At 44.9% G+C, this 22,998-nt stretch overlaps 1 protein-coding gene across 9 annotated transcripts in view; it reads right to left on the bottom strand.

Annotated features, from left to right (window-relative positions):
- The window catches only part of TSPYL5 (TSPY like 5), a 55,088-nt gene extending 37,259 nt beyond the window's left edge, over positions 1 to 17,829 (bottom strand). For 3 of the 9 annotated variants that reach the window (XM_027064185.2, XM_027064182.2, XM_027064184.2), the window contains exon 1: positions 15,534 to 17,829. In XM_027064185.2, coding sequence (XP_026919986.1) covers positions 16,474 to 17,712 — 1,239 coding nt within the window. In that variant the 5' untranslated portion in view covers positions 17,713 to 17,829 and the 3' untranslated portion in view covers positions 15,534 to 16,473. Of the gene's footprint in view, positions 1 to 13,471; positions 14,317 to 15,499 lie in introns of those variants that run through there. The other 6 variants (XM_027064180.2, XM_053208104.1, XM_015082008.3 and 3 more) reach the window with 5 other exon arrangements.
- Between the last annotated feature and the right edge of the window lie 5,169 nt (positions 17,830 to 22,998).

Here is a 22,998-nt window from a genome sequence, read left to right as displayed (position 1 = left end):
TATCACTTCATCGCCCTGTCTTCCCACGCCTGTCCTCATGCAGCTGGCTCAAGTACAGAGTGAAGTTCAAGCACAGATGAAAGAAACAGGCGTTGGAAGGAGATATCCATGCAGCCTCCTGAGTCCCCTGCCTTAGGACAGGAAAGCCTCCCCTTTCTGGGTGGTCTCTGCTCCCTCTACCCTAAACCCGCATCCTCAGAACAAAGCTTGCCTGCTTCCTGCTTCTCACTCTGGCCCAAGGCTGAGCATCTCCTCCACTCTCCTCCTGATTGCTAAAGGAGGAAGTGTCTCCCTCACTTGGCTCCCAGGCCTAACTCCGCCAACTCCTGGGCAAAGTAATCTAGACACTCACCTACCACCACCTAATTAGCCTCTACCCCTTCTACGTCCTGCCTCCTTTTCTCTTAGTTTCACATTTTGAGCAATTCATCTAAAACTTGGGTGCCTGTGCCTAACACAGTCTGTTAGGCATCTGACTTCAGCTCAGGTCATGATCTTGTGGTTCCTGAGTTTGAACCCCACATCTGGCTCTCCGCTATGAGTGCAGAGTCTGATTTGGATCCTCTGTTCCCCCACAACCACCCCTCCCCTGCTCGAACACGCACGTGTGTTCTCTCTCTCAAAAATAAGTAAACGTTAAAAAATAAATAAAATAAAATTCTCTTCATTCTCTCACCACAGCCCGGCCCAAAGGGAAGTACGCGGAATCCATTAGTGCCACTGAGTAGAGCTCATCTCTTTCTCTGACTGACGTTCTCGTAGTAAGTTTGTGCACAACATTTCTCGTGAACACTCTTTTCCATGTTGTTATAAGCTCATTCTAACTCTGTTCTGCTCTTTGTCCCAGAGTAAATCCTGCCATCTGTGTGAGCCTCAGGAGCTTTGCCTGTGTGACCAGTCTTACATGCATCCCTTAACTGGCACCGTCTGGTGTTGGAAGACACCCACCCGCCTGTGTGTCCCTCTGCCACCCACATTAACAAGGGGTCACCTGTGTGGCTCATCCCCAATGGAACAGACCACTGTGTAGAGAAGAGGGAGTTACAGAAATGTAAGCCCTGGAATAGGAGCCAAGAGGAGGAATGAAGGGCAGACCCCTAGCCTAGGAAGGAGGAGTAAAAACTCCCAAACCACTCTGAGGTATATGGAAAGTCAAGGGGTTCCCAGGAAATCCCGTAATCCCATCCCTCAATTCTCTGACATACTAGCCAGTGTCATCCGGCTTCCAACGGCCTCAGGTGAAGGCCCTCTACTTCTGCCCCCTGAAGGAGCCCTCTTTGTATGTCAGTCGTAGCTGCTGGCCTCACTTCTTTAGACTTCCAAGCCTCACATGCCCATGGTCAGCAATCGCTGTCTGGATTATCCGTAGCCAAGAGACACATCAGAAAATACAGAGGAGAATTACCAAAACCCTGAGAGAATAGTAACAAGGCTTACTGCCTTGAGAGCTTAAAGCAATGTGGGTCATATGTCACAATCAAGCTGTGACCAAATTTCTATAGTATAAAGACTATGACACTGTAAAGAAAGGCAAGGTGGGGAGTGGTTGGCACTTGATCCTCATAAACAAGGTCTTTTATTTCTGCCCTTCCCACTTCCTTATTAACAAGGATGACCTGGGAATGGACTGCCATTCAGCGGGGATCTACTGGTTTTGCCTGCCCAGCATCCATCCCCCTTTCTCTGGTACTGGCACCACAATTTATTTGCATCTGGAAAAAAAAGTCATCTGTTCCTTATTGTCAGCCCTTGTAGTTTGGGTGGGACTGACCCCATTCCAGGCTCCAGGGCTGGGCAGTAACCCAGTTCATAGGAAGTGGTTCAAGTGTACATGATGACCTAAATGAACCAGAAGAGGCAATCTCAGGCCTTTTGTTTTGTTTTGTTTTGTTTTGTTTTTTGAGGAAAAAGAGAAGGAGGAGGAGGAGGGGAGAACTGAAAGGGAAGAAATACCTTTTCTCTTCATTAGGGTTGCTGCTGAAAGGGTGATATTTGTGGATCTAGAGAATCAAGCAGCCAGCTTGCAGAGGGAAGAAAAGCTGAGAGGTGAAGAAAGACATTGTTTGAGTCCCTGGATCAAGCCCTACCCGAAGCCCAGACTGCTCCTGGACTTTTCAGTTGTACATGCTAAAACATTTTTAAAATTCTGTTAATTTTAATTCTGTTAATTCTGTTAACATTTTTTTAATTCTTATTTATTATGGCCGCCACCTAACTCAGAACGTTTGTCTCTATTTTATAGATTAAAAAAAGAAAAGCTGGAGCTTAAAGGAGCTAAACACCCTGCCAAGTTGGCACACCCTAACTACTGACTGTCAGAGTTTGAGTATGAGCCCACATACGCCTGAATCCAAGTCTTAACTACTCTACCCTCCAACCTCCCATTGCATACCTTTCTCCCAACTCTCCAGGTCCCACACCTAACTTTGGTCAACATTTACCAGTTAACCATTCTGAAACATTTGACATCATCACCAAGAACCCAAAGCCAGTGACTCTCTCCAGCCTTGGTTGCACCATAGCCCATACCTACTCTTCTTTCTTGGTTCCACTAGAGTTCCAGTTTTGGTTTTGAAGGCCATGGCTTCAAATGTAGACCTGAAGGCAGCTATGAGGTAAGCATGTTCTGCAATCTGCATCATGTCTTTTGTTTTGTGTTTTTTAGCCATGACATTTTCTGTGATTGCTCATTGGCCCAGAAGCTTCTGGAGTGCTCAGAGGCAGAGAAGTACCCATAGATGACTGTTTGGCAAAACCGTCTCTTTTTAGATTGGCGTGGATCACCATGGCTTCAGCTCAACTAGGGCAGAGGAGCATTTAAAATACCTAACTGGGTGGGGTGAGGTAGCAACACACTTATAGCCCATACTCATTAGGACAGTCCCAGAAAAGGGAGCCTGGAAAATGCCATGCTGGACATGATCCTCCCTTCTCTCTCCCAAACCCCAACCAAGGAGAGGCTGGAAAAATCAAGGTAAGCTTCTCGAGGTAGATCCTAAAACAAAAGTCCAAAAATAAAAAAGGCAGGGGGGTGGTGTCTCCCAAATGGTGACCTTAGCAAAATGCCTGGGCCATGGGGAAAGTTGTCCAGCTGAGGCTCTGGAGGAATGAGAACTCATATCCTGAGTTACCATTTGGGGATCTGGGGTTTCAAATGATAACAATTACTCCTAACCAATTTATTATAGAATCAACACACAATTATCAGCAAAGTATGTGTTTGTGTTTAATCTGTTCAAAGGATTACTCTAGGAACTGAGGCCAGATTGAGAAGATTGCCTTTAATCAGAGGCCAAATTAAAGTTTTGGCTGCTGTGCCATTTTGCTAAGCATTATTCAAATGCCTCTAATGTAACAGTTGAAATGAATGTTCATGCTTAATTTGAATACTGCTTAGCTCCACAGGGAACCCTCCCGCCCCACCGCAAAAGAAAAAAAAAATCATAAAATGTCACCCATACGTCGTAAAGCTACCAGTACTCATACATAAGTTTATGGATGGTTCGGATCTCTTGCCGAAGCACCAAATATTTTCTCTGGGTGGTCAGCAATATTGTATTTAACACCTAAAAATAATTTCCTTGGCCCAGAATATCCTCAAATCATTGAAAATTTTATGCATTTTCTTTGGAAGGAAATAACAAAAACCAGCAGAGGATACAAAAACAATTCCCTCTGGTTGAAAAGAGTTGAAATGCTTCCATCCAATCATGAGTATAACAAAGAAACTCACAAAATACTTTCAAGAAGAATCTGCTCAATTGCCCTTTGACCCAGAGACCATTCGATCATATGCTGGCTTTGTGAAATTTTTGTTTCATGCTTTCATTTCACTGTTCCCCTTATTTAACTCCTCCCCCATAAAGTACATGCAAGCCTGTATCCTATAGTTCTTTCAACCCACTGTGGCGCCTAACAAATGCCTGAAATCAGAAAGGGAACAAAACAAGCAGTCTAAATCCATGAACAACTAGTGAATGTCTTCAGTTCTCCCAAGTACTCTGCTCTGCCTCTGGCAGTTAGACAGCCTGAGGAGCCGTGACTTTACTATCATGTGGCAAGTGCATATCCCACGGCCATGCTCCCTTCTTCCTTTCGGGTAACGTGGCCCAGACTTGGGGAACTAGTCCTGGTTAATGTGAGCAACTCATGGCAGTAATGTCTTGGCATATACATATATATGACTCATGTCTGGTCAATAAGATGTAAAGGAAACATTTTGTCCCCTGGTAAGAGAGAGTGTTGTGCAGGAGAAGCCCCTTTGCCCACTTTGTTACTTTCCTATGTTGGACACTGTCTCTGAGAATGTGATGCCTGGCACTGAAGCAGCCATATTGGCACCAAGAGACAGATTTGAAGACCCAAAGTCCTTGCTAAGTGTATGCCACGGATGTTAGAAGGGCTAGAAAGATGGAAAGAGTTTGGAGACTTAAGAAAATAACCGGACAGCTAAACCAACCATGGGACCACTTGCTTCCAAATTCCTTATTATGGCAATAATAACTGCCCTTATTCTTGGTCCCCATTAGATAGGGTTTCTGTTACAGCTGAAAGCATTCTAATTAATCCATATCACTCTCATTAAAATTTGGAGTAGCTGTGTCTCCCTTCTTCTTCTAGGAGGGAAAACTATGGGAAAATGGAAAGTTTTGGAGCCAAAGGCACTCCATCAGTCAGAATTCTGGCTGAGAAACCCTGAGCAAGTTTCTTAACTTGCAGAGTAGAGTGTCAGTATTATTAACTGGAAAACGTACATAACAATGGAGGCTTCATAAGCTCATTATTAAGAAAACAAACCTAAACAAAAGATGGTGAAAATTTCACATGTCACAGTCTAGCATGGAGGAGGTGCTCAACAAATGTCAACTGCTTTGCTTTCTTTCCCTCCACGTGCTCCCTGTGTAGAGCAGAATGTTCAGTGAGTTTTGGGGGAATAGGAAAATGTCCCTATGGAATGTCAAGAAAGAATGATTTTTCACCATCTTTCTTATTTGGAGACAAGAGCAGAGATAGGGACAGCTGTCTGTGTGGGAGGCTGAAGCTCAAAGAACAGCTTCTGACCCACAGGCCTATCTAAGTTGCCTCCACACAAACAAATCCCCTCATTTGGTAGTTGCGATGGCCTTTTGTTGAGCCTGGTGCCTTCTGTGATTCAGCCTCTCTGTCACACCATCTGCTCAGGGCCTCAACAGAGGCCTACTCCTTCTGAGCTGCTTCAGGCCATGGGAGTCTGTTGCCCACAAGCTACCCACAGCTGGGAGTCTTTAAAATGTGGACTCAACTGCTCAGTGGGCAGTGATCCGAGTGGGCACACATGCCCTGGCAGCCTCTAGGCACTGTGGGCCTGTGGACAAGCAGCATGCAGTCTACAGGTCTGTAGGCTGTATTCCAAAGCTGGCTTGTTGGCCATTCTCATTCCCTCTCTGGGCACATATCAAGATGTGCCCCCGCCCCCATACACACATACACATGCACACACACACACATGCACATGTATTCCCACTTCCTGGTGAGTGAGCACAGTGATAGCTATCCTCTGAAGAGCTGGAAGCCTATCTTCAGCCACACTCCCTCCTCCCTCCCTTCTGAAGGCAGGGGACAATGTTAGTCTAACTCAACAATTCAAACTGCATACCCTAGACTGAGAGGCAGGGCAGAATAGTGATTAAGACTTTCCACTCCCAGCTCCAGGAATTACAATTTATGAAACATTGAATGAGTTACCTAAACTCTCTTGGGCTCTTTTATCTCATCTGGAAAATAAGGATAATAATAGAATTGTTACAATGATGTGTTTAAATGTGCTTAGCACTGTGCCCAGCATGTGGCATGTGCTCAACAAAATGGATTCTCCAAATCTCAAAGCACACTTAGGAAGAGAAAGCTTCTCCTGCCATGGGACAACTCCAAGATATGGCCCATTCAGTCTGCCATTTTAATAGGTCATGGCTCATAAGACTAACACTTCCACCAGACCAAAATATTTGTCGGTGTGCATGCACTTGGGATTTAAGGGATTCAACAATGAATGAAGATACTTAAGAGCAAATAGTACAGAGGAAGAAACAAACTCAAAGACAAAACCATAGTCACAAATTGTGATAAATCCTATGAAGGAGAGGGAACTGAGAATGAATACAGAGTGAGCAGTGGGCATGGGAATGCCATTTTATCAGGGAATCAGATAAGACCTCTTGCTGAGAGAATGACGTGTAAACATGTAAGAGCTCAGTGTCCCTCACATCAATGCTAGTTGCGTGAATAAATGTTCTCCCAGCCAGAGTGGCACTGACAGAAAGATGGATCCTCCGGGCAGGAGATGAAGTGCTCTCTTGATGGCACATCAAGGTCCTACAACCTCAGTTCCTGGGGAACAGTCTGTTTCACGATCATAACGTCCAGAACGTTCCTGGGTTTCAAAGGTCTTGTCTTGTACCTTTCTCCCCCTAAGTGTTCTGAATTTTCTTATAAAGTGTCTGGTCCCACAGCACCAGGCAGAGCAGCAGTGGGCTTCGATGACCATTTTTTCCCAACAATCCTGGAATTTAGGCTATTTCCTATTGAGGCTTAAGCTAACCTTCTGCTAGATACCTCACTGGGCTCCATTCTGCAGGCTTAACTTGTCTAGCTTGGTGATTTTTGGTGATACCACTCTTTTAGAGATTTTTCTAAATCTTGTTCTAAGCCAATTTTTTGAAGTCCTTTAAATTCAAGGGACCTCTTAGGAGAGAGCTCACACTATGTATACGTATGCATATATAAAGAGAGAAAAAAAGTCATTGGGAGAATCATATCAGCTTTTTCTTGTTTTTGATTATATATTCGCATGGAGTATTACTACAGCACACCATGCAGGGTACCTTTCTGACATTATTCTTTTGCTTTCCAGGTCACTTCCGTTTTCCTACTTGATTTCCAATATGCTGCAAGAGTGATTTGGTACTACTAAGTTTTTTGCCTGAGGTTGTACCAATGATAGCTTCCTTCCCCCATTATCCTTTAACCCATTTGTATTCACTCATGCTTCTCCTTCACTTGAAACTATTCCCAACCTCTGTTTCTGGGCACTTCTAGCCTCTCTGTAGTTTGTCACTGATGCCTTAAGGAATCTTTAGGGATCATTCATTTGTTCAGTTGCTTAATGAGAACCTACTATGTGTAAGCCCCTGAGCTATGAGAATAAAAAATGATTAAGACATATTGTTTGTTATTATTATTCTGTGGCCTCAAGAATCTCACAGTCTCTGGTAAACAGACAAGAACATGTCACTATGTTAGTTAGGTTCTATAAATTGAAGTGTGGACAAAATATTGTGGAAATAAAGAGAAGGGAGGGAAAAATTCAGATCAAAAAGTATGGCCCCCGTACAACAGTATCTGAGCCATATTTGAGAAGGGCTGCAAGGGCTTTCTTCCTATGCTAACAGCTCATGCAAATGTTCAGGGTGTGAAAGAGCACAGTGGGCATCCAGAGAACCCAGTGGGCATCCAGAGAAGTGAGTCACACTGGCTGCAGCACAGCACATGGGGGCAATGGGAGAAAATCAGGGTCAAGGAGGAGTCTGATAAAAAGTTAGGAGTGGGGCACCTGGGTGGCTCAGTTGGTTAAGTGTCTGACTTCAGCTCAGGTCATGATCTCACAGTTCGTGAGTTCAAGCCCCACATAAGGCTCTATGCGGACAGCTTGGCACCTGGAGCCTGCTTTGGATTCGGTGTCTCCTCTCTCTCTGCCTCTCCCCTGCTTGCACTCTGTCTCTGTCTCTCTCTCTATTAGAAAAAAAAAATTTTTTTAAGTTAGGAGCAAAATGAAGATCAACTGAGTAGCCAAAAGAAAAATGGTTGCAATTGATCATAAAACATGAAATAAAAACCCACAAGTCCACAGTGATAATAAAGAGAAAAGAATAACACACCCTTATTTGAGGCCATTAGAAGCAATTATTTACACTTACTTCTGATTCCAAAAATAGGTAATACAAGGAACAAATTAGACATTTATACTGCCTTTCACAAGGAAGTATAGTTCACCACTAGATGATAAGGGCTGGGTGTTCCTTAGGAAAATACCAGATAGCATATGTAAAGGAAATGCCAAGTTCAGAAAGTCACTGTTTTGTATCCCACAGTGAAATAACGGATTTGGCCAAATGTCATCAATGGCTGATAAAACCTTGGGATGAAACAATATCCTCACAGTAATCTCAGAGATTACCTACTAATTGTGATCGCCATCTTAACTGATAGATCAAACCAACAGCACAACAGTGGGACACCTGTCACTGTGCCTTTGGAAGTGATGTATTATGAGGCACACCACTTTGTCTACGTAGTATTCTTGCCAAAGGCATTTCATCCGCATCCCTCACTTTACAAGAAATATAGGAGACAGAGGGAAAAGTTAAATTACACCAGGAAGAAGCCATCAGACAAATCCAGAATTTGGGACATCCTAGAAGACAACTGGCCTAACATCTTCAGTCAATATCATGGGGGGGGAAAGTGAGGTGATTATTTTTGTTTTAAAAAGACTGAAGACATAGCTAGATGAATGACTGAGCATTATTTAATCTTGATTTTAAAACTAATACTGTAAAATAATCTTGGGAACAATGGAAAAGTCCAAATATGGACTAAAATGGACTCAATACTAGATGGTATTTGGGAACTGTATTCTGTAGCCTGATAATGGTCTTATGTTTATGCAGCAGAAAATCCTTTTTTTTTTTTTTATGTTTATTTACTTTTGTGAAAGAAACAGAGCACAAGTGGGGGAGGGGTAGAGAGAGATGGAGACACAGAAGACAAAATGGGCTCCAGGCTCTGAGCTGTCAGTACAGAGCCCGACGTGGGGCTTGAACTCACGAGCTGTGAGATCATGACCTGAGCTGAAGTTGGATGCTTAACCAACTGAGCCACCCAGGCACCCCAGAAAATCCTTTTTTATGAGATGCAAGCTGAGTATTTAGGATTCAGTGGTCAAGCAACTTTTTTCCAAACTGTTCAGCAAAACATATACAGACAAAATAAATATGGCACAAAGTTAAAAATCATATATGGGTAACCATTGTGCTTTGTCAACTTTTATGTATATTAAAACTTTTCATAATAAAAGTGTTTGAAATAAAATATATGTAGGGTCAGGGGCACCCAGATGACTCAGTCAGTTGACTGACAAACTCTAATTTTCAACTCAGGTCATGATCCCAGGATCATGGGATTGAGCCCCGCATCAATCCATGCTTAGCATGGAGCCTGCATACGATTGTCTCCCTCTGCCCCTCTTCCCCACTTGTGCTCTCTCTCCCTTTCTAAAATAAAAATAAAAAAATTTTAATGCAGTCATATAACAAAGGGCCTGTTACGAGCTTCTTAGGATTGGACCTTACTCCTGAAAGTTCTGATTGGTGATTGACTTGTTCAAAAGTTTCATTTTAGAAATATTATTGATTTATCACAGCCACCCAAGTAGCATTTACTGAACACATACATCAAATGTTGAGTGAGCCCTGAGTGAGGTGCTGTGGGAGAGAGGAAAACCGAAAAGGCACTGCCTGGCTGGAAGAGCACTAGCCATGTAACAGAGGAGATGAGACACAGAACACCAAGCACTGGTAGAGCTTTCTTGGCAAAAGAGGTGCCCAGGAGAGCTGGGAGGCGGGAAGTGCAGATGCACAGTGCTTCTGCCTAGTATGTGGTGTCTGTGTCAGCAGCACAGCCATCACTCCAGAAAGGATGAGCCCACAGGCGACTAAAATCTCCTGTCCATTCTAACCTCTTGAGCTCTCCTTATTCTTTGATGGCAGACCCCTACACCCGCGAGAGATGCTGAGAAGTGCTGTTTCCCTAAAATAGAGTGTGGGAGTGTGACCCATTTCTGGCCCAAGGAACCTGACTCAGTTCTCCTGAGATCCAGAAGGGACTGCTGGCAAAGATTTCCTTCCTTGATAAAGACAGAGACATATGAGAAGACATCCTTTCCCTCCTTCCTGCCTGTCCTTACGTGCAGCTGCGGAACCATGAGAAAAAAAAGCCAAGAGAAGAGGAAGCAGTGGTGTGGACCAGAGTCCTACTATCATGGAGCCATGGAAGCAAGCCAGCAACTTCCTATCACCAGACTCCGTGTTATAGAAGAGTTACCTCCTTTTCCCCGAATCATTCAGATTCAGGTATTAAAACTTTGGGCCGATCCTGACCTTAGAACAAAGCAGTTAAAAGAAGCCTCAGCCACCGTTCTGAGCCACCCAACCCTAGCTAGTCCAGCTCCTAACTGAGCTCCGACAGCAGGCTGTAGTTTGGGATCGCCAAGAAGGTTCCCACTCATGCCAACTCTGATTGGCTGTGACTGACTAATGTGCCATGCTGAGGGGTCTGATGCACTCCGTGAAGGCATCAATCCAGGTTCTGTGGAAAGAAGTGCCTAGATTCACAGTACCAGATATCTGCTTGGGCCTTGTGTTTACCATCACAAGTATGGATGGAGTTTGGAACCGGCAGACCTGAGTTGAGTTCTGGATCTACTGCGTACCACTTGGGTAGTTTGGGTCAAGTCATTTAACCTCTTTGAGCCATCTCAGGGGACAGTTGTTATAACTGAGATAATGTAAGTGAATGTGGTTTGGGAAGCATGAAGTGTCACGTGGATGGTGACTATTTTGTCTTATATTTGTCAAACCTCAGCTGAGAACCAGGTTGACAGGAGGCAGGGAGAGGAGGAAGGAACTCAAGATTTGAGCCTTGGAGAGTAGGTAACCAGAGAATGCTGATTTGGGGTACCGAAGCACAAAGTCAGAGTTCCAGATAAAAACGAACCAGCAGAAGTGAGTTATGATCTGGAATGGTGAAATACAGTTGAAGAAGATGCCAAAAGCAGAAGTGAAGATGCTAAGGACAAAGACAGATAAAAACCATAGGCTGAATAGCCTGGGTTCTTTTGTTTTGTTTGGTTTTGTTTTGTTTGGTTTTGTTTTGTTTGTTTTGTTTGGTTTGCTGCCCCAACATCTGAGGGATATGTAACATCAGTAACAGTGGCTCACCAAGGCCTAGGATCTCAAGGGCTGAGAAGGCATAAGGGCTTTCCAAAATCTTGAAAGGGGCAACTGAGGGCAAAGTCTCCTCCCTCTGGGAGGCCACCCCAGAGCAGTATGCCTCTCTGCCTTGTTGCAAACCAGTGGAGCAGACCAGAGGCAGAAAGCCCCAAGTGTAAGGAGAGACAGTCAGAAGCTGATAAAACTTCCAATAAGCTATGCATAGCAAGTCTGTTTTGTTCTCCTCCCTCACCCATGGCATAGTCAAACCCAGCACACTTCCAAAAAAGCCCAGCCAGTAATGAGTTTAGAAATCAAAAGTCCTTTTATAATAAAATTCAAAGTTGAGAAAAGGGCCAGGGACTCCCCGCCTAATGAGAATTACTCCAAGAAGCCCTCACTTTTCAGGTTATTAAAAGCCTAATTGCTCTGTGAACTCTGATCTAGGAGGTCAGAGGGTGAAAAAGAGACTTTCTTTTAGTTCCCATATTGATCTAAAACATTCAGAAGCCCTATGCAGGAAAAGGGAAAAAAGAAATAGATTGACTGACAATCCCAGGCAAAATCTGAGAAGAGGTTGAAACCTAGGAAGGGGGCAGAATTCAACGTTCTATTTGTTCACAGCTATATTTCTAATGTCTACACCAAGACTGGCACATTCAATAAATGAATGAGCCCATGGGAAGGTAGTGAATCCCAGATCAGATGGAACCCAAGTGGAGGGCTGTGAAAGGGAGGCCTGGTAAGTGGAGGCTTCACATCCATAAAAAAGCAAGTGTGTGAGCTGAACTGGGCAGAAAGCCTCCCCCAATTCCTAACTCCAGAGGAGTCGGCATGAACCCCAAGAAGAGGCTTGAGCCTGAAAAAGAGGCTGCTCTCCATACCGATTTGCACTCCCCATATCACTAGTAGTGAGGCTTTAGGGGTTTAAAAAAATTTTTTTTAGTTGATAGCATTCAAAATTGGGAGATTCTACATAAAAATCCTGATTCTTCCCACTCCCCTTTGAAGATGTAGCAACACGAGGCCCGCAATGCGCCCAAGGAAACAATCTAGGCCTGCAGAACAGCCACACACAACTCCCACAACCGTCCACTACCTCCAGGCTCACACAGAGGGAAGACAGTGTGAAGACAGAAGACGACCATCTACGACCAAGGAGAGAGGTCTTCCGAGATTAACCCTACCAACACCTCAATCTGAGACTTCTAGCCTCCAAAACTGAGGAAGTAAATTTCTGGTGTTTAAGCCACCAGTCCATGGTACTCTGTTATGGAAGCCCCAACAAACTAATACATCCTTATAAACAAATTTGATCTACTTTACTAATTTAATTATCAGACTAGCCCAGAGGCATTTTTCTATAAACTGTTTTAAATTCATTCATTCATTCAATATCTTAATACCTACTATGCTCTGAACACTGTACACTTATTGATTCAAGCCCTTTCTCATGTAAACTAATTTTATTATCTTGTCATTTAACAACCCACTTCTAATTTTTTCCAACTATTTTCTGCTGGGCAGCTATGTGGCATTCTGTTGTCTGCTGATGCTTCTCTTGATTACTAGAATTAACCTTTTTATAGATGTGTTAGAACAGCATCAGTAACCCTAGTTCTCAACTCTAGATAGACAAAAGAATCACCTAGGATGTTTCTAAAATACCTGTATCTGGACCAACCCCTTCCCACATTCTGATTTACCTGGCATTTGTACAAAGCTCTGGCAGCATATTTAAGTGTCCCAGATAATTCTAGTGTGTAGCCAAGGCTGAGCACTGTTACTCCCGTTTGAATGGGACTTGAACATCACCTCCTTAGGCACTCAAAGTAGTTCACAAACCACCAGCACTGAAATCACCTGGAATTTTGTTAGAAATGCAGCATCTCCAGGGTGCCTGGCTGGCTCAGTCAGTAAAGCGTCCGACTTCAGCTCAGGTCATGATCTCACAGCTTGTGAGTTCGAGCCCTGCATCAGGCTCTGTGCTGACAGCTCAGAACTTGGAGCCTGCTTCTAATTCTGTGTACCTCTCTCACTCTGCCCCTCCCCTGCTCGTGCTCTGTCTCTAAGAACAAAACACTAAAAAAAATTAAATAAAAAAAAAGAAATGCAGCATCTCCGTTTCCACCCTGAACTACTGAATCAGAATTCATATTTTAATAGTTTCCTCACACAATTCAGATGTACTCTAAAATTTGAGAAGCACTGGATTTACACTACAATCACCTGGAAAACTTGTTAAGAACAAGAACTCCCTGGCTTCCTTCCAGAACCACAGAATCTCATTATCTGCTAAGGGCTTGGGAATCTGAATTTTGTGTATTGTGATATAGCTAGTCACACAAGGGCCTGTGACCTAGGAATCACTCGAGGCCAATGTACACATCCCCTCAACTACCCAGCTTCGGCTTAACCTTCCAATTCTTTTTTAAAAATAAAAAATATAACAGAGATACAGATTTTTATTTTTCCACAATGCATGCAGGCTTACAACTATTTATACTTAGGAACAAAGGAATAATTGCATTATTACCAGGATGTCAAATTAGCAAGTAAGACAACCAGTTACTGATTACTTTTGGGAGATTATTTTTACAGAACACAGCAACAATTACCAAATTATACTTTCAAGACCACAGTTATATCACGAGACCAGGACAAGCTGATGGTATTTCTAACAGTCACACAAGTCTCCATCTTTTACAGGCAAAAAAAGACTGATATTCTGGTGAAGGGTCTCAAGTAAGCACCTTATATCAGTCTTTGAAAGATTTACAACACAACAGTCTCTCTCCTGTTGTGATGCAGGGGAAAGAGAGCACATTTTCATCTCTTTTTGAGTACTCCCTGTTAATCTTGAAGACTTTCACTTCTAAGGCCCATTTCTAGAACTTCATCAGTTAACATTCAAAGCAAAAAGCAGACCTGATGTGATCATGATAGTGCACCCCACCACTATCACCACCAAAAGAAAGTCCTGATCTCCCAAAGTAGTCAAGTTTAAATTGGCACAGTGTTGGACTTTCCATCAACAATATAGGTGGGGAGAGGAAGATACCAGGTTGATCATAATTGATGTAGCTAGGTGATGGGTACTCAGGGTCCAGGGACCATCCTCTCCACTTCTGTGCATGTCTGAAAATGTCCACAATAAAGAGAAAAACATTAAAAAAAAAAAAAAAAAAAAAGCAGACCTACTCTGCTACATATTCCCATTAGTGGTAAGATTTTACTTATGGCAAAAATAAGCAGCATATAGCATCAATCTTCCACATACGCAAGGCCACACCTAGAAAAGAGAAAGCATCCAAAGTAACATTATTCTGTTTTGGGTTTCTTTCTGTGATTTATAAAATCCACTAATGATGAGTTAATGACTGAACAAAACTTGGGGCAAACCTACATCTAGGCATTGTAATTGTCCCATGATCCCTTTAACTCTCCTCTCCTCACTCTGGAAAAGGTCCCTCCCTGTCCCCCCCATCACTGAGAAATAGGCATACTCTCCCTGAGGTTTCTTCACCCGTTTCTATCTGCTTCTCCAGGCCCATCTCCACATCAGGTTCATTCCTACTCTGTTTTTGCTGCCACTGCCTTGCCTGGCACATCCTGTATACAATTTTGAGTCAAGGCCTCCCCAGCCCCTGGGGAACTCAGAACAAGGTCTCCCACAAGGAATGGGAGTTACAGTCTTAATGCGTCACCCTTAGGGATGTGAAGGAGAAAAAGGGCCTAACTCAGCTTTTACACCCACTGGGAATGAGCCTTGGTGATCCAGAACAGATTCTGCCCACCCTGACCCCATGCCCCAAGACGAAAGCCTACTCCTAAGGGTATCTGAAGGTAGAAGTAAAGACAGCAAAGGACTGTTGAGGGTAGAAAGCTGGGGAACGAGGGCCAGATGGCCAGAGGCTACCACAGAGGAAGAAACAATATGAGACAACTGGGTCTTATGGGGCACACACAAAAAAGCTGGAACAGGAGTAAACACTAAGTCCACAACACTGCTGCCTTGGGACTTATAATTCTAGCATGTTAGCCATGAAAAGAATTTTCAACTTCAGAATTATAGAGTGCATCCAGGAGTCGGGACCAAGGTCTGACTACAGACCTTGGCCTTCTGGTTTCCTCTGCCCTCTGTCAGCCCAATGTGTGAGTGTGCACAGCAAGTCCTAGCTCTCTCACTAGCTGTATGCAGACAACCTTGGCTTTTCAGTTGTTTTCACTTTCTGAGCTGTAGTAATATTGAAACAAAAAAGGAAGGAAGGAAGGGAGTAGAGGAGTAAGAAAGGAGGACAGGAAAGGAGGGGAGGGAAGAAGGAAGAGAAGTGAAGGAAGGGCAAGTAAGGAGGTATAGAGGTATGAGATAAAGTAGACACAGGCCCATAGATCAAAAATCCCTTTTCCCCACAACCCCACTATAGCACTCTGGTCATATGCTAGCAAGGGATGAGAAGAGTTGACAAAGGTACCTAGATTGTATGTGGGTCCAGTCCTCACTCTCACCTGGAGCCGCAGCACGATGACAGTGAGCACATGTCACATACCCGCCCATCAGTCTGGCAAGCAGTAGGGTTCCTAGAAGGCTGGGGAAGGTAGGTGTGTGTCTCATGCACTGGCAGGGGGCCTTGGTCCACAGGCAGTTCTTGAGGTCCTCATTGACTGGGAAGCCAAGTGGGGCCAATAGCAACCTAGACAAATCTCAGTGGCCTGACAGTGATGGGGTACGGTGTTGACCCTGATGAATGTTCATCATAAGGACCCAGAGGCAGGAAGAGACGCATAATGGTATAGAACACATGGCATTACGCTTCTCACCCTTAACCTCATCCATGCCCAGCAGTCAAGTGCTATTCCACACATCCAGCAGGGCAGCATAGGCCCCTAGCCAAAGCCAGAGATCCAGTAGGTGGTGGAACCTTGGCTGGTGGCCCCAGGGCCTTGGAACAATCAGTTTTGGCTGATGGCCAATACCATATGTGCTAGCTTCATTTTGCAGTGGCAACAGAAGACTTTGCCACAGATGGCACACATGGCCAGCATGAACACAAAGCTCAGCAAGTCACTGGCCCTGGAGCAGCAGAGCTCGAGGATGCACTGGTCCTTGTGGAGGATGACTCATGAGTGTCCATGTTAAAGACAGCTGGGAAAGGCCAGAGCCAAGAACACGGTCCAGGCAATGTAGACAAAGGCAGCACACACTTGAAGCATGTGTGCTTAACGTATAAACAGTAGGGGTGAGATCATTTAACGTGTAACACTAATGTGAAAAAAGCAAGGCCACGAGGGGGCCAAAGAACATGATCATAAATACCATATTCTTGTAACTGAAGTCCAAAGGGAATACAGTGCACAGAGGCCAACATGAAGAGAAGGCAGACGGCCAAACACACGTGGTTAGCTAGGCACAGGTCCAACAGGAGGTAGTAGGGAAACTAGTGCAGGATCAGTTGGACTTGTTTGCCCCAGGCTCAGGGGTCTCCACTGGCTGCCTTGCTGGACCTTGCCTGCCCTCCTTTCCTTTCTCTGCACGGGCCCCTTCACTCATAAGGTAGTACTGCAGGGGATTGGGCCACAGTTCCTCGTTGATGATCTCCACAATCTTGTCAGACTCAATGGAGCTGTGGTTTGAAAACCACCCAAAGAAGCTACGGCTGTTGTCTGGGTTGCCCTGGCTTAACGACTGGAGATCATGGCCCGGAAGCCACTGGATTGGAGTAGAACGAGACACCACCTGACCCGAAGGCCCACACCCGTATTCCTTGATGAGCACCTTATTTTGGAAATAGGGGTTGCGCCCGAAGTAGAACTTGATTTTGTAGCCCAATCTCGCGAGGCCAAGCTCTTCCACCTCCAGGCTGTTCAAGTAGCTGAGAACCTCTTTATCTTGGTTGTTCAGAAAGGATGAGAGCTGGGGGTGGTTCTGAAAAGCCTGCCCCCAGAAACCTGGGATACTCTGGATGAGGAGGTTCCTGCGCTCTAAGTGATGCAGTCGCAACTGCCCGAACTTGCGCGAGAGCCGAAGGTAGGCCCTGTCCGCCTGGGCGTTCATGGTCTCCAGCTTCAGCTGGACGGTCTCCAGCGTATCCATGCTGCCATCTGTCGCCAGGGGCCCTGACCCTGCATCCTTCTCCACCTTCGTTTCTTCTCCCACAGGGGCGGAGACGCTCTCCCCAGTGGCCCCTTTCTTCAGCTTCCCACCAGCTAGGGCCTGAGGTACTCTCCCCGCTGCGCTACAGGTTTCTGAGGCCTTCTTCCCAGCAGCACCACGCCGATTTCCAACGCGGGGGCCATTTTTTGGCCTTCCCACGGTTCCCACGAAGACCGTCTCTGTCGCTAGGCGCTCCGAGAGGGATGTGGCCTTCCCCAGGCCGGGCCTGGTCGCAGCCTGCCCGCGACCCCCCGCAGCTCGGGCCCGGAGCGCGAGGCCACAATCCAGGGGGAGCCGGCAGGCAGCCTCCTCCCCGGGCCGACGGGGCGGCGCGGGCGCAGCGGTTTCCAGGCCACCCCAACCCGCGCCAGCCTGCACCTGTGCCGCCTGGGTTTCCTCCCCGAGCCTCTGGCACTGTGTTGGGTCCGGGTCGCGGGGGGCGTCGTCAGGAGCAGCGCGAACTCGGGCTTTGCCTCGGCCTTTGCCCCGGTTTTTGGCGCGGGAGGACTTTCTACCCCTACTTCGGCCGCTCATGGTGGTAGCGGAAGCAGCTTCAAAGCCACGCTCCGACCCCGCGGCCCCTGGCGCCAGCTCGCGGTCGCGACTGAGCGGGCCTCTCCATGGCAACCGCCGACGTCACGGCTGTACGACTGTACCCTCGCGCGAGGACGGGCTGCGCGCGGTGATTGGCTCCGCCGCCGCAGCTGCGCACGAGCGGACCCTCACGGACGCCCCCCTCCTCCCTCGCCCCCTACCTCGCTTTGTCTGTTAATGGGTGCGTGTGCCGTCCTTCACTTCCCTCCCGTTGGTGTCAGTTGTACCCGCTGGGTCTCACAGAGCATGTCTAATTCCTCTCATACAAGACAGCATGGCGACAACTATGACCACGTGTGTCCCCCCCATCATCTACTTTCTAAACTAAACATCTTCAGTGCGTCCTATTACCTCGTGTGACATTTGCCAAGATGAAACTGCTATTGGTCCCTGTGTTTTTCTCTTTGAAAGCCTTTGCTGAGGGATTTGCCATGGTGCCTTAACTCCAGAGAATGTAAAGGTAGGTACCGTAGTGCCAGGCCACAAAGCGATTTGATAGGTGGGATGTTACTAATAATTATAAAAATAATTATTAGTATTTTATGAGCATCATTATGAACCAGGTTACGCACTGCATGCTTTATGTGCATTATCTCAATAAATGAGGGAAGCGTTGTCATTCCCATTTTCCAGATGAGAAAACTGTGGCTCTGGGACACCAAGGAATATTCCTGATATTACACAGTAAGGGGTAGAAGCACAATTCAAACCCAAGCCCATCTGACTCCTACTCTGTGCTTTATATTTGCAAGCGGCCAGTCCTTCCAGGGCTGCTCCGCCTGCAAATTACTGCACTGGCTCTTAAGAAGGCCAGCCTTGCTTGTAAAATAGGCATTGGCAGGGTATTCTCTCTTCTGCTTGGTGGCCCTACCCCAAATCCTCTAGCTGCCTCAGGCCTCGTTTACACAGCTGGGCTTTCACTGAAGGTATAGGACCTGTACAGAACTTCTGCAACTGGAGTGAGACAGGAATGTGGTCAGAGAATTTAATTATTCAGGGAGTGCAGCAGCGTTTCCCAAGTTGAAGTTAAGAATCAGAGCCTCCATAGTAGCAGTGAGGAGGCCCTAGAAACTTCTTAGACACTGCATGGAAAAAGCCAGACAACTTAGCTCTTGTTCCTGGAGCAAGTCTAGACCCTGTTGTTACTAGCCAAGTGATAGGACCTTGAAATAGCGTAGCACGTGCTGAGACCATGACCAAAAAGACAACGAACAAAAACCTTCTGAGGTTATCTTTTCAGGCTCACGGGGAACAAGAAGTCCCTTGCACCCAGCTAATGGAGAAGTAAGTTCCAAAGCCCTTGGGAACTCAACCCCTCCCTCCTCTTATTTGTCAATGTGTCCTTGTAGACTGGCAGCTTGGCATCACCTGGAAACTTGTTAAAAATGGAGAATTTCAGGCCTTGCCCCAGAAGGATGAAATCAGAATTTGAATTTTAACAGGATCTCAGTTTATTTGTATCCACATTAAAGTTGAAGTATAAGAGACAGGGGAGAAGAGAAATTCTTTTGATACAAGCAGGCCTTACTTTAAGCCAGCCCAGTGCAAGTGACCGCTGACTTTCTCAAAGGCTCTGCAATCCTGCAAGGCTGTATGTGATCTAGCAAGTTCCCTCCTGCCACTACCCAGCTTACCTCTCTGACCTTATCTTCTTGTTCCCCCCTCGCCCCCCAACTCCTTTCCACCTGTACTGGCCTCCTTGCTGTTCTTCAGACTCACTGGGTCAGCTCCTGCTGCAACGTTGCACTGGCTCTTCTGCCTTCTATACTCTTCCCTCACTTTAAGTGGTCATCTTGGCTGGCTCCCTTCACACTTTGCTTAAGTGTAATCTTCTCCATAACCATCCTGTTTAAAATTGCCATGCATCCCCATCCCTCATACCCTGCACTGTTTTTTCTTTATTCCTTAGGACTTATTGCCTTCCAACACACTACACGGTTATTTCTTCGGTATATTGTTTAACTGTCTCTCCTCTCCAGAATGTTAACTCCATGAGGTCAGGTGTCTTTCTTTTGTTCACGTGGGCCTACAACAGTGTCTGATACTAATGAAAAGCAATAATTGTTGAGTGAAAGAACCAACCAAAGTAGAGTTTTTTAAAAATGGGTTTCTAAATTGATCTTCTGAAATTCAGAATACCCCTGTTTTCCCCACAGAAACAGTTTTATAGATAAAGGTTATATACTCTGATCAACATAATGAAAATGTATTAAACTCATAACTTAGACACAAAATTATCTTTTGAAATGAGCACCATTCAGGGACAGTGTGTAGGTGAAAATCCAGAGCGATTAATTTAAAAATTGAGTTAAGGGATGATGTGCCTGGCTGGCTCAGTTGGTAGAACATGTGACTCTTGATCTCAGGGTCGTGAGTACAAGCCCCACATCAGGCTTGGAGCCTACTTAAAATTTTAAAAATAAGTAAATAAAGGCATTTCTCTTTATTAAAAAAACATAATAAGGGGAATTAATATTTGATTTAAAAAGGATTAGTCCAAGGATTACCTTAAATTCTTGTTGAAGGCTCTTTCATAACTACTTCTTCCCAAGGCCTTCCATGAACATCCCAGACCATCGTAAGTAGTCCTGTCCTCAATCTCACAGAGAAGTTAACTGTAATATTTGTCAGGCAATTAGACATGCAGTTTTGTGCCAGTCCTTGTACAAAATTACCACTTAAAACTGGATAACCACTGTCTGAAATTGTCTGTAAATCTCAGAAAAACTTAAAAATTAGCTGAAGCAGTCACTGCCCCTATAAAAATTGCAGAAATTGGTGGGCTGGCCCACTTCTCAGAGCACTCACAGCTCAACCAACCTCTGTTGTCAAGAGCCTTAATCCAGCATCGGCATCTGCGTCATTTACTGCTCATCCATGGCAAAACCACTGCAAGGTTAATGTAGACTGGGCCACTGCAAATGGTGTTTATTACACAATCTGCCTCCAGCCTGTTTTCATCATGTCAAAGAGATAAGCGTCAGGTGAAGAGAAACAAATGTGAGACTAGCACTTTATATAAAGATACTCCAGGTCACCCAGCCTATATGGCTTCTGTATTTAAGAGGGTGGTCTATGCAGCTGAACTGAACTGCTGATTTTCTTCTCAGGCGTTAATATTTAACTTTATATGAGACTATAGCTTGAGTTTTCAACTAGACAGTAAGCCATGTAAAGGTTAAGACTGTGTCTCTTTTATCTTCCAAGGCAGCTAGCATGGGCCTTGCACTTACTAGTAATGTTACTGAGTAAAGTTCACATTTATTTTGTACTTTATACAATGCCATGTTCTGATTCACTTAATCCCCACAGCCACTTCATGGGTCAGGCGTAGCTATTGCCCTCTTCTTAGAGATGAGGTTACTGCTATACAAAAATGTCCAGTACCTTGCCCAAGGTCACACAGCAAATTAATGGTTTTAGCCCAGGCAATCAGATCCAGCACCCATGCTCTTAACCACTACTCCATGATGTAAAATTATGGTGTGAGAGATTGAAATAGCAAACTCTCTCTAGTGGGTAAAAATCCTTTTCAATGTTCAAAAATTTTATGAACATATAAAATTATATATGCACATGCATACACATTTTTACACACATGAACAATACATACATCAGTCAGGAATACTTTTTCTTTTTCTTAATTCATTTATTTTGAGAGAGACAGAAACAGTGTGAGTGGGGAGGGGCCAAGAGAGGGAGAGAGAATCCCAAGCAGGCTCCACACTACCAGTGCAGAGCCTGATTTGGGGCTTGAACCCACAGAGCCGTGAGATCATGACCTGAGCCCAAACCAAGAGTCAGATGCTTAACTGACTGAGTCACCCAAGAACCCCAGGAATAATTTTTCTATGGTCTATATCCCTGGCATGGTGATACTCAACATAAGTGAGTTTCATTTGAACAATCAATGTTGGGAATAAAACATCTCCATTTGAACTATATTTGTCATGAGCATTATGTGAATATTATGAAAGAAATACAAGTTTACTATCATGAACTCAGAAATCTGGGAATTTTTACCTTTTCCCAATAATTAGGGGCTTAAGTCCCTATTTAAGCATTTAATTGATTCTTTTAAATGTGATATTTCATCATTTGCAAATTTTATTAAAAATTCATAAAAACTGGGGCGCCTGGGTGGCGCAGTCGGTTAAGCGTCCGACTTCAGCCAGGTCACGATCTCACGGCCCGTGAGTTCGAGCCCCACGTCGGGCTCTGGGCTGATGGCTCAGAGCCTGGAGCCTGTTTCCGATTCTGTGTCTCCCTCTCTCTCTGCCCCTCCCCCGTTCATGCTCTGTCTCTCTCTGTCCCAAAAATAAATAAACGTTGAAAAAAAAAATTTTTTTTTTTTAAAAATTCATAAAAACATTTCTCAAAATACTGATGTAACTGGTGCTCACTTTTGTTCTCCAAAAAATTGTGCTTTGTATACTCCTTTTAAGGTCTATTTTCCTCAAATCATATAAATTAACAAGCTGGGAAAAAGACATTCCAGTGATCCAACCTAGTCTCCCACCAAGAAAGTAACATCCCCCCCCCCCCCCCCAGTTTCTCCAATAGAACTTTAAGATCCCAGACTTGACATTTTTAGCCACAGGGTTTTTGTTTTTCCCCAAGGAGATAGTTTGAGCCTCTTAAATGGCAGTACGTCTTGCTTACTGTGTGGAATTTTGCCAACTGACCCTCCCAGGTTATGGAAGATCATGGAAAAGAAGGGGGTGATACAGGGAATATTTTCAAAGCCAAGGAGGAAGAGAAAAATCTGCCTCTTATGGTAAATTTCACAAACTATTTAAGCTTAATATCTTTTTTTTTTAACTTTTTTCAACGTTTTTATTTATTTTTGGGACAGAGACAGAGCATGAACGGGGGGGGGGGGGGCGGGGGGGCAGAGAGAGAGGGAGACACAGAATCGGAAACAGGCTCCAGGCTCCGAGCCATCAGCGCAGAGCCTGACGCGGGCTCGAACTCACGGACCGCGAGATCGTGACCTGGCTGAAGTTGGACGCTTAACCGACTGCGCCACCCAGGCGCCCCTAAGCTTAGTATCTTGAGAAATGTGCCTAGCTTCTTTCCAGTTCCTCCCCAAAGAGCAAAATTTTATAGTAGCCCACCTAAGTTATTCAGTTCATATCATATAAGTGGCTGTAAAATATTTTAAAATATTCACAGATATATTCTTACTTCTTGGCATTTCCTTTTTACCCTACAACATTTTCACCA

This window comes from Acinonyx jubatus, chromosome F2 (genome assembly GCF_027475565.1).
Source record: "Acinonyx jubatus isolate Ajub_Pintada_27869175 chromosome F2, VMU_Ajub_asm_v1.0, whole genome shotgun sequence".
NCBI lineage: Eukaryota > Metazoa > Chordata > Mammalia > Carnivora > Felidae > Acinonyx > Acinonyx jubatus.
This window is presented reverse-complemented; position numbering and strand designations above follow the sequence as displayed.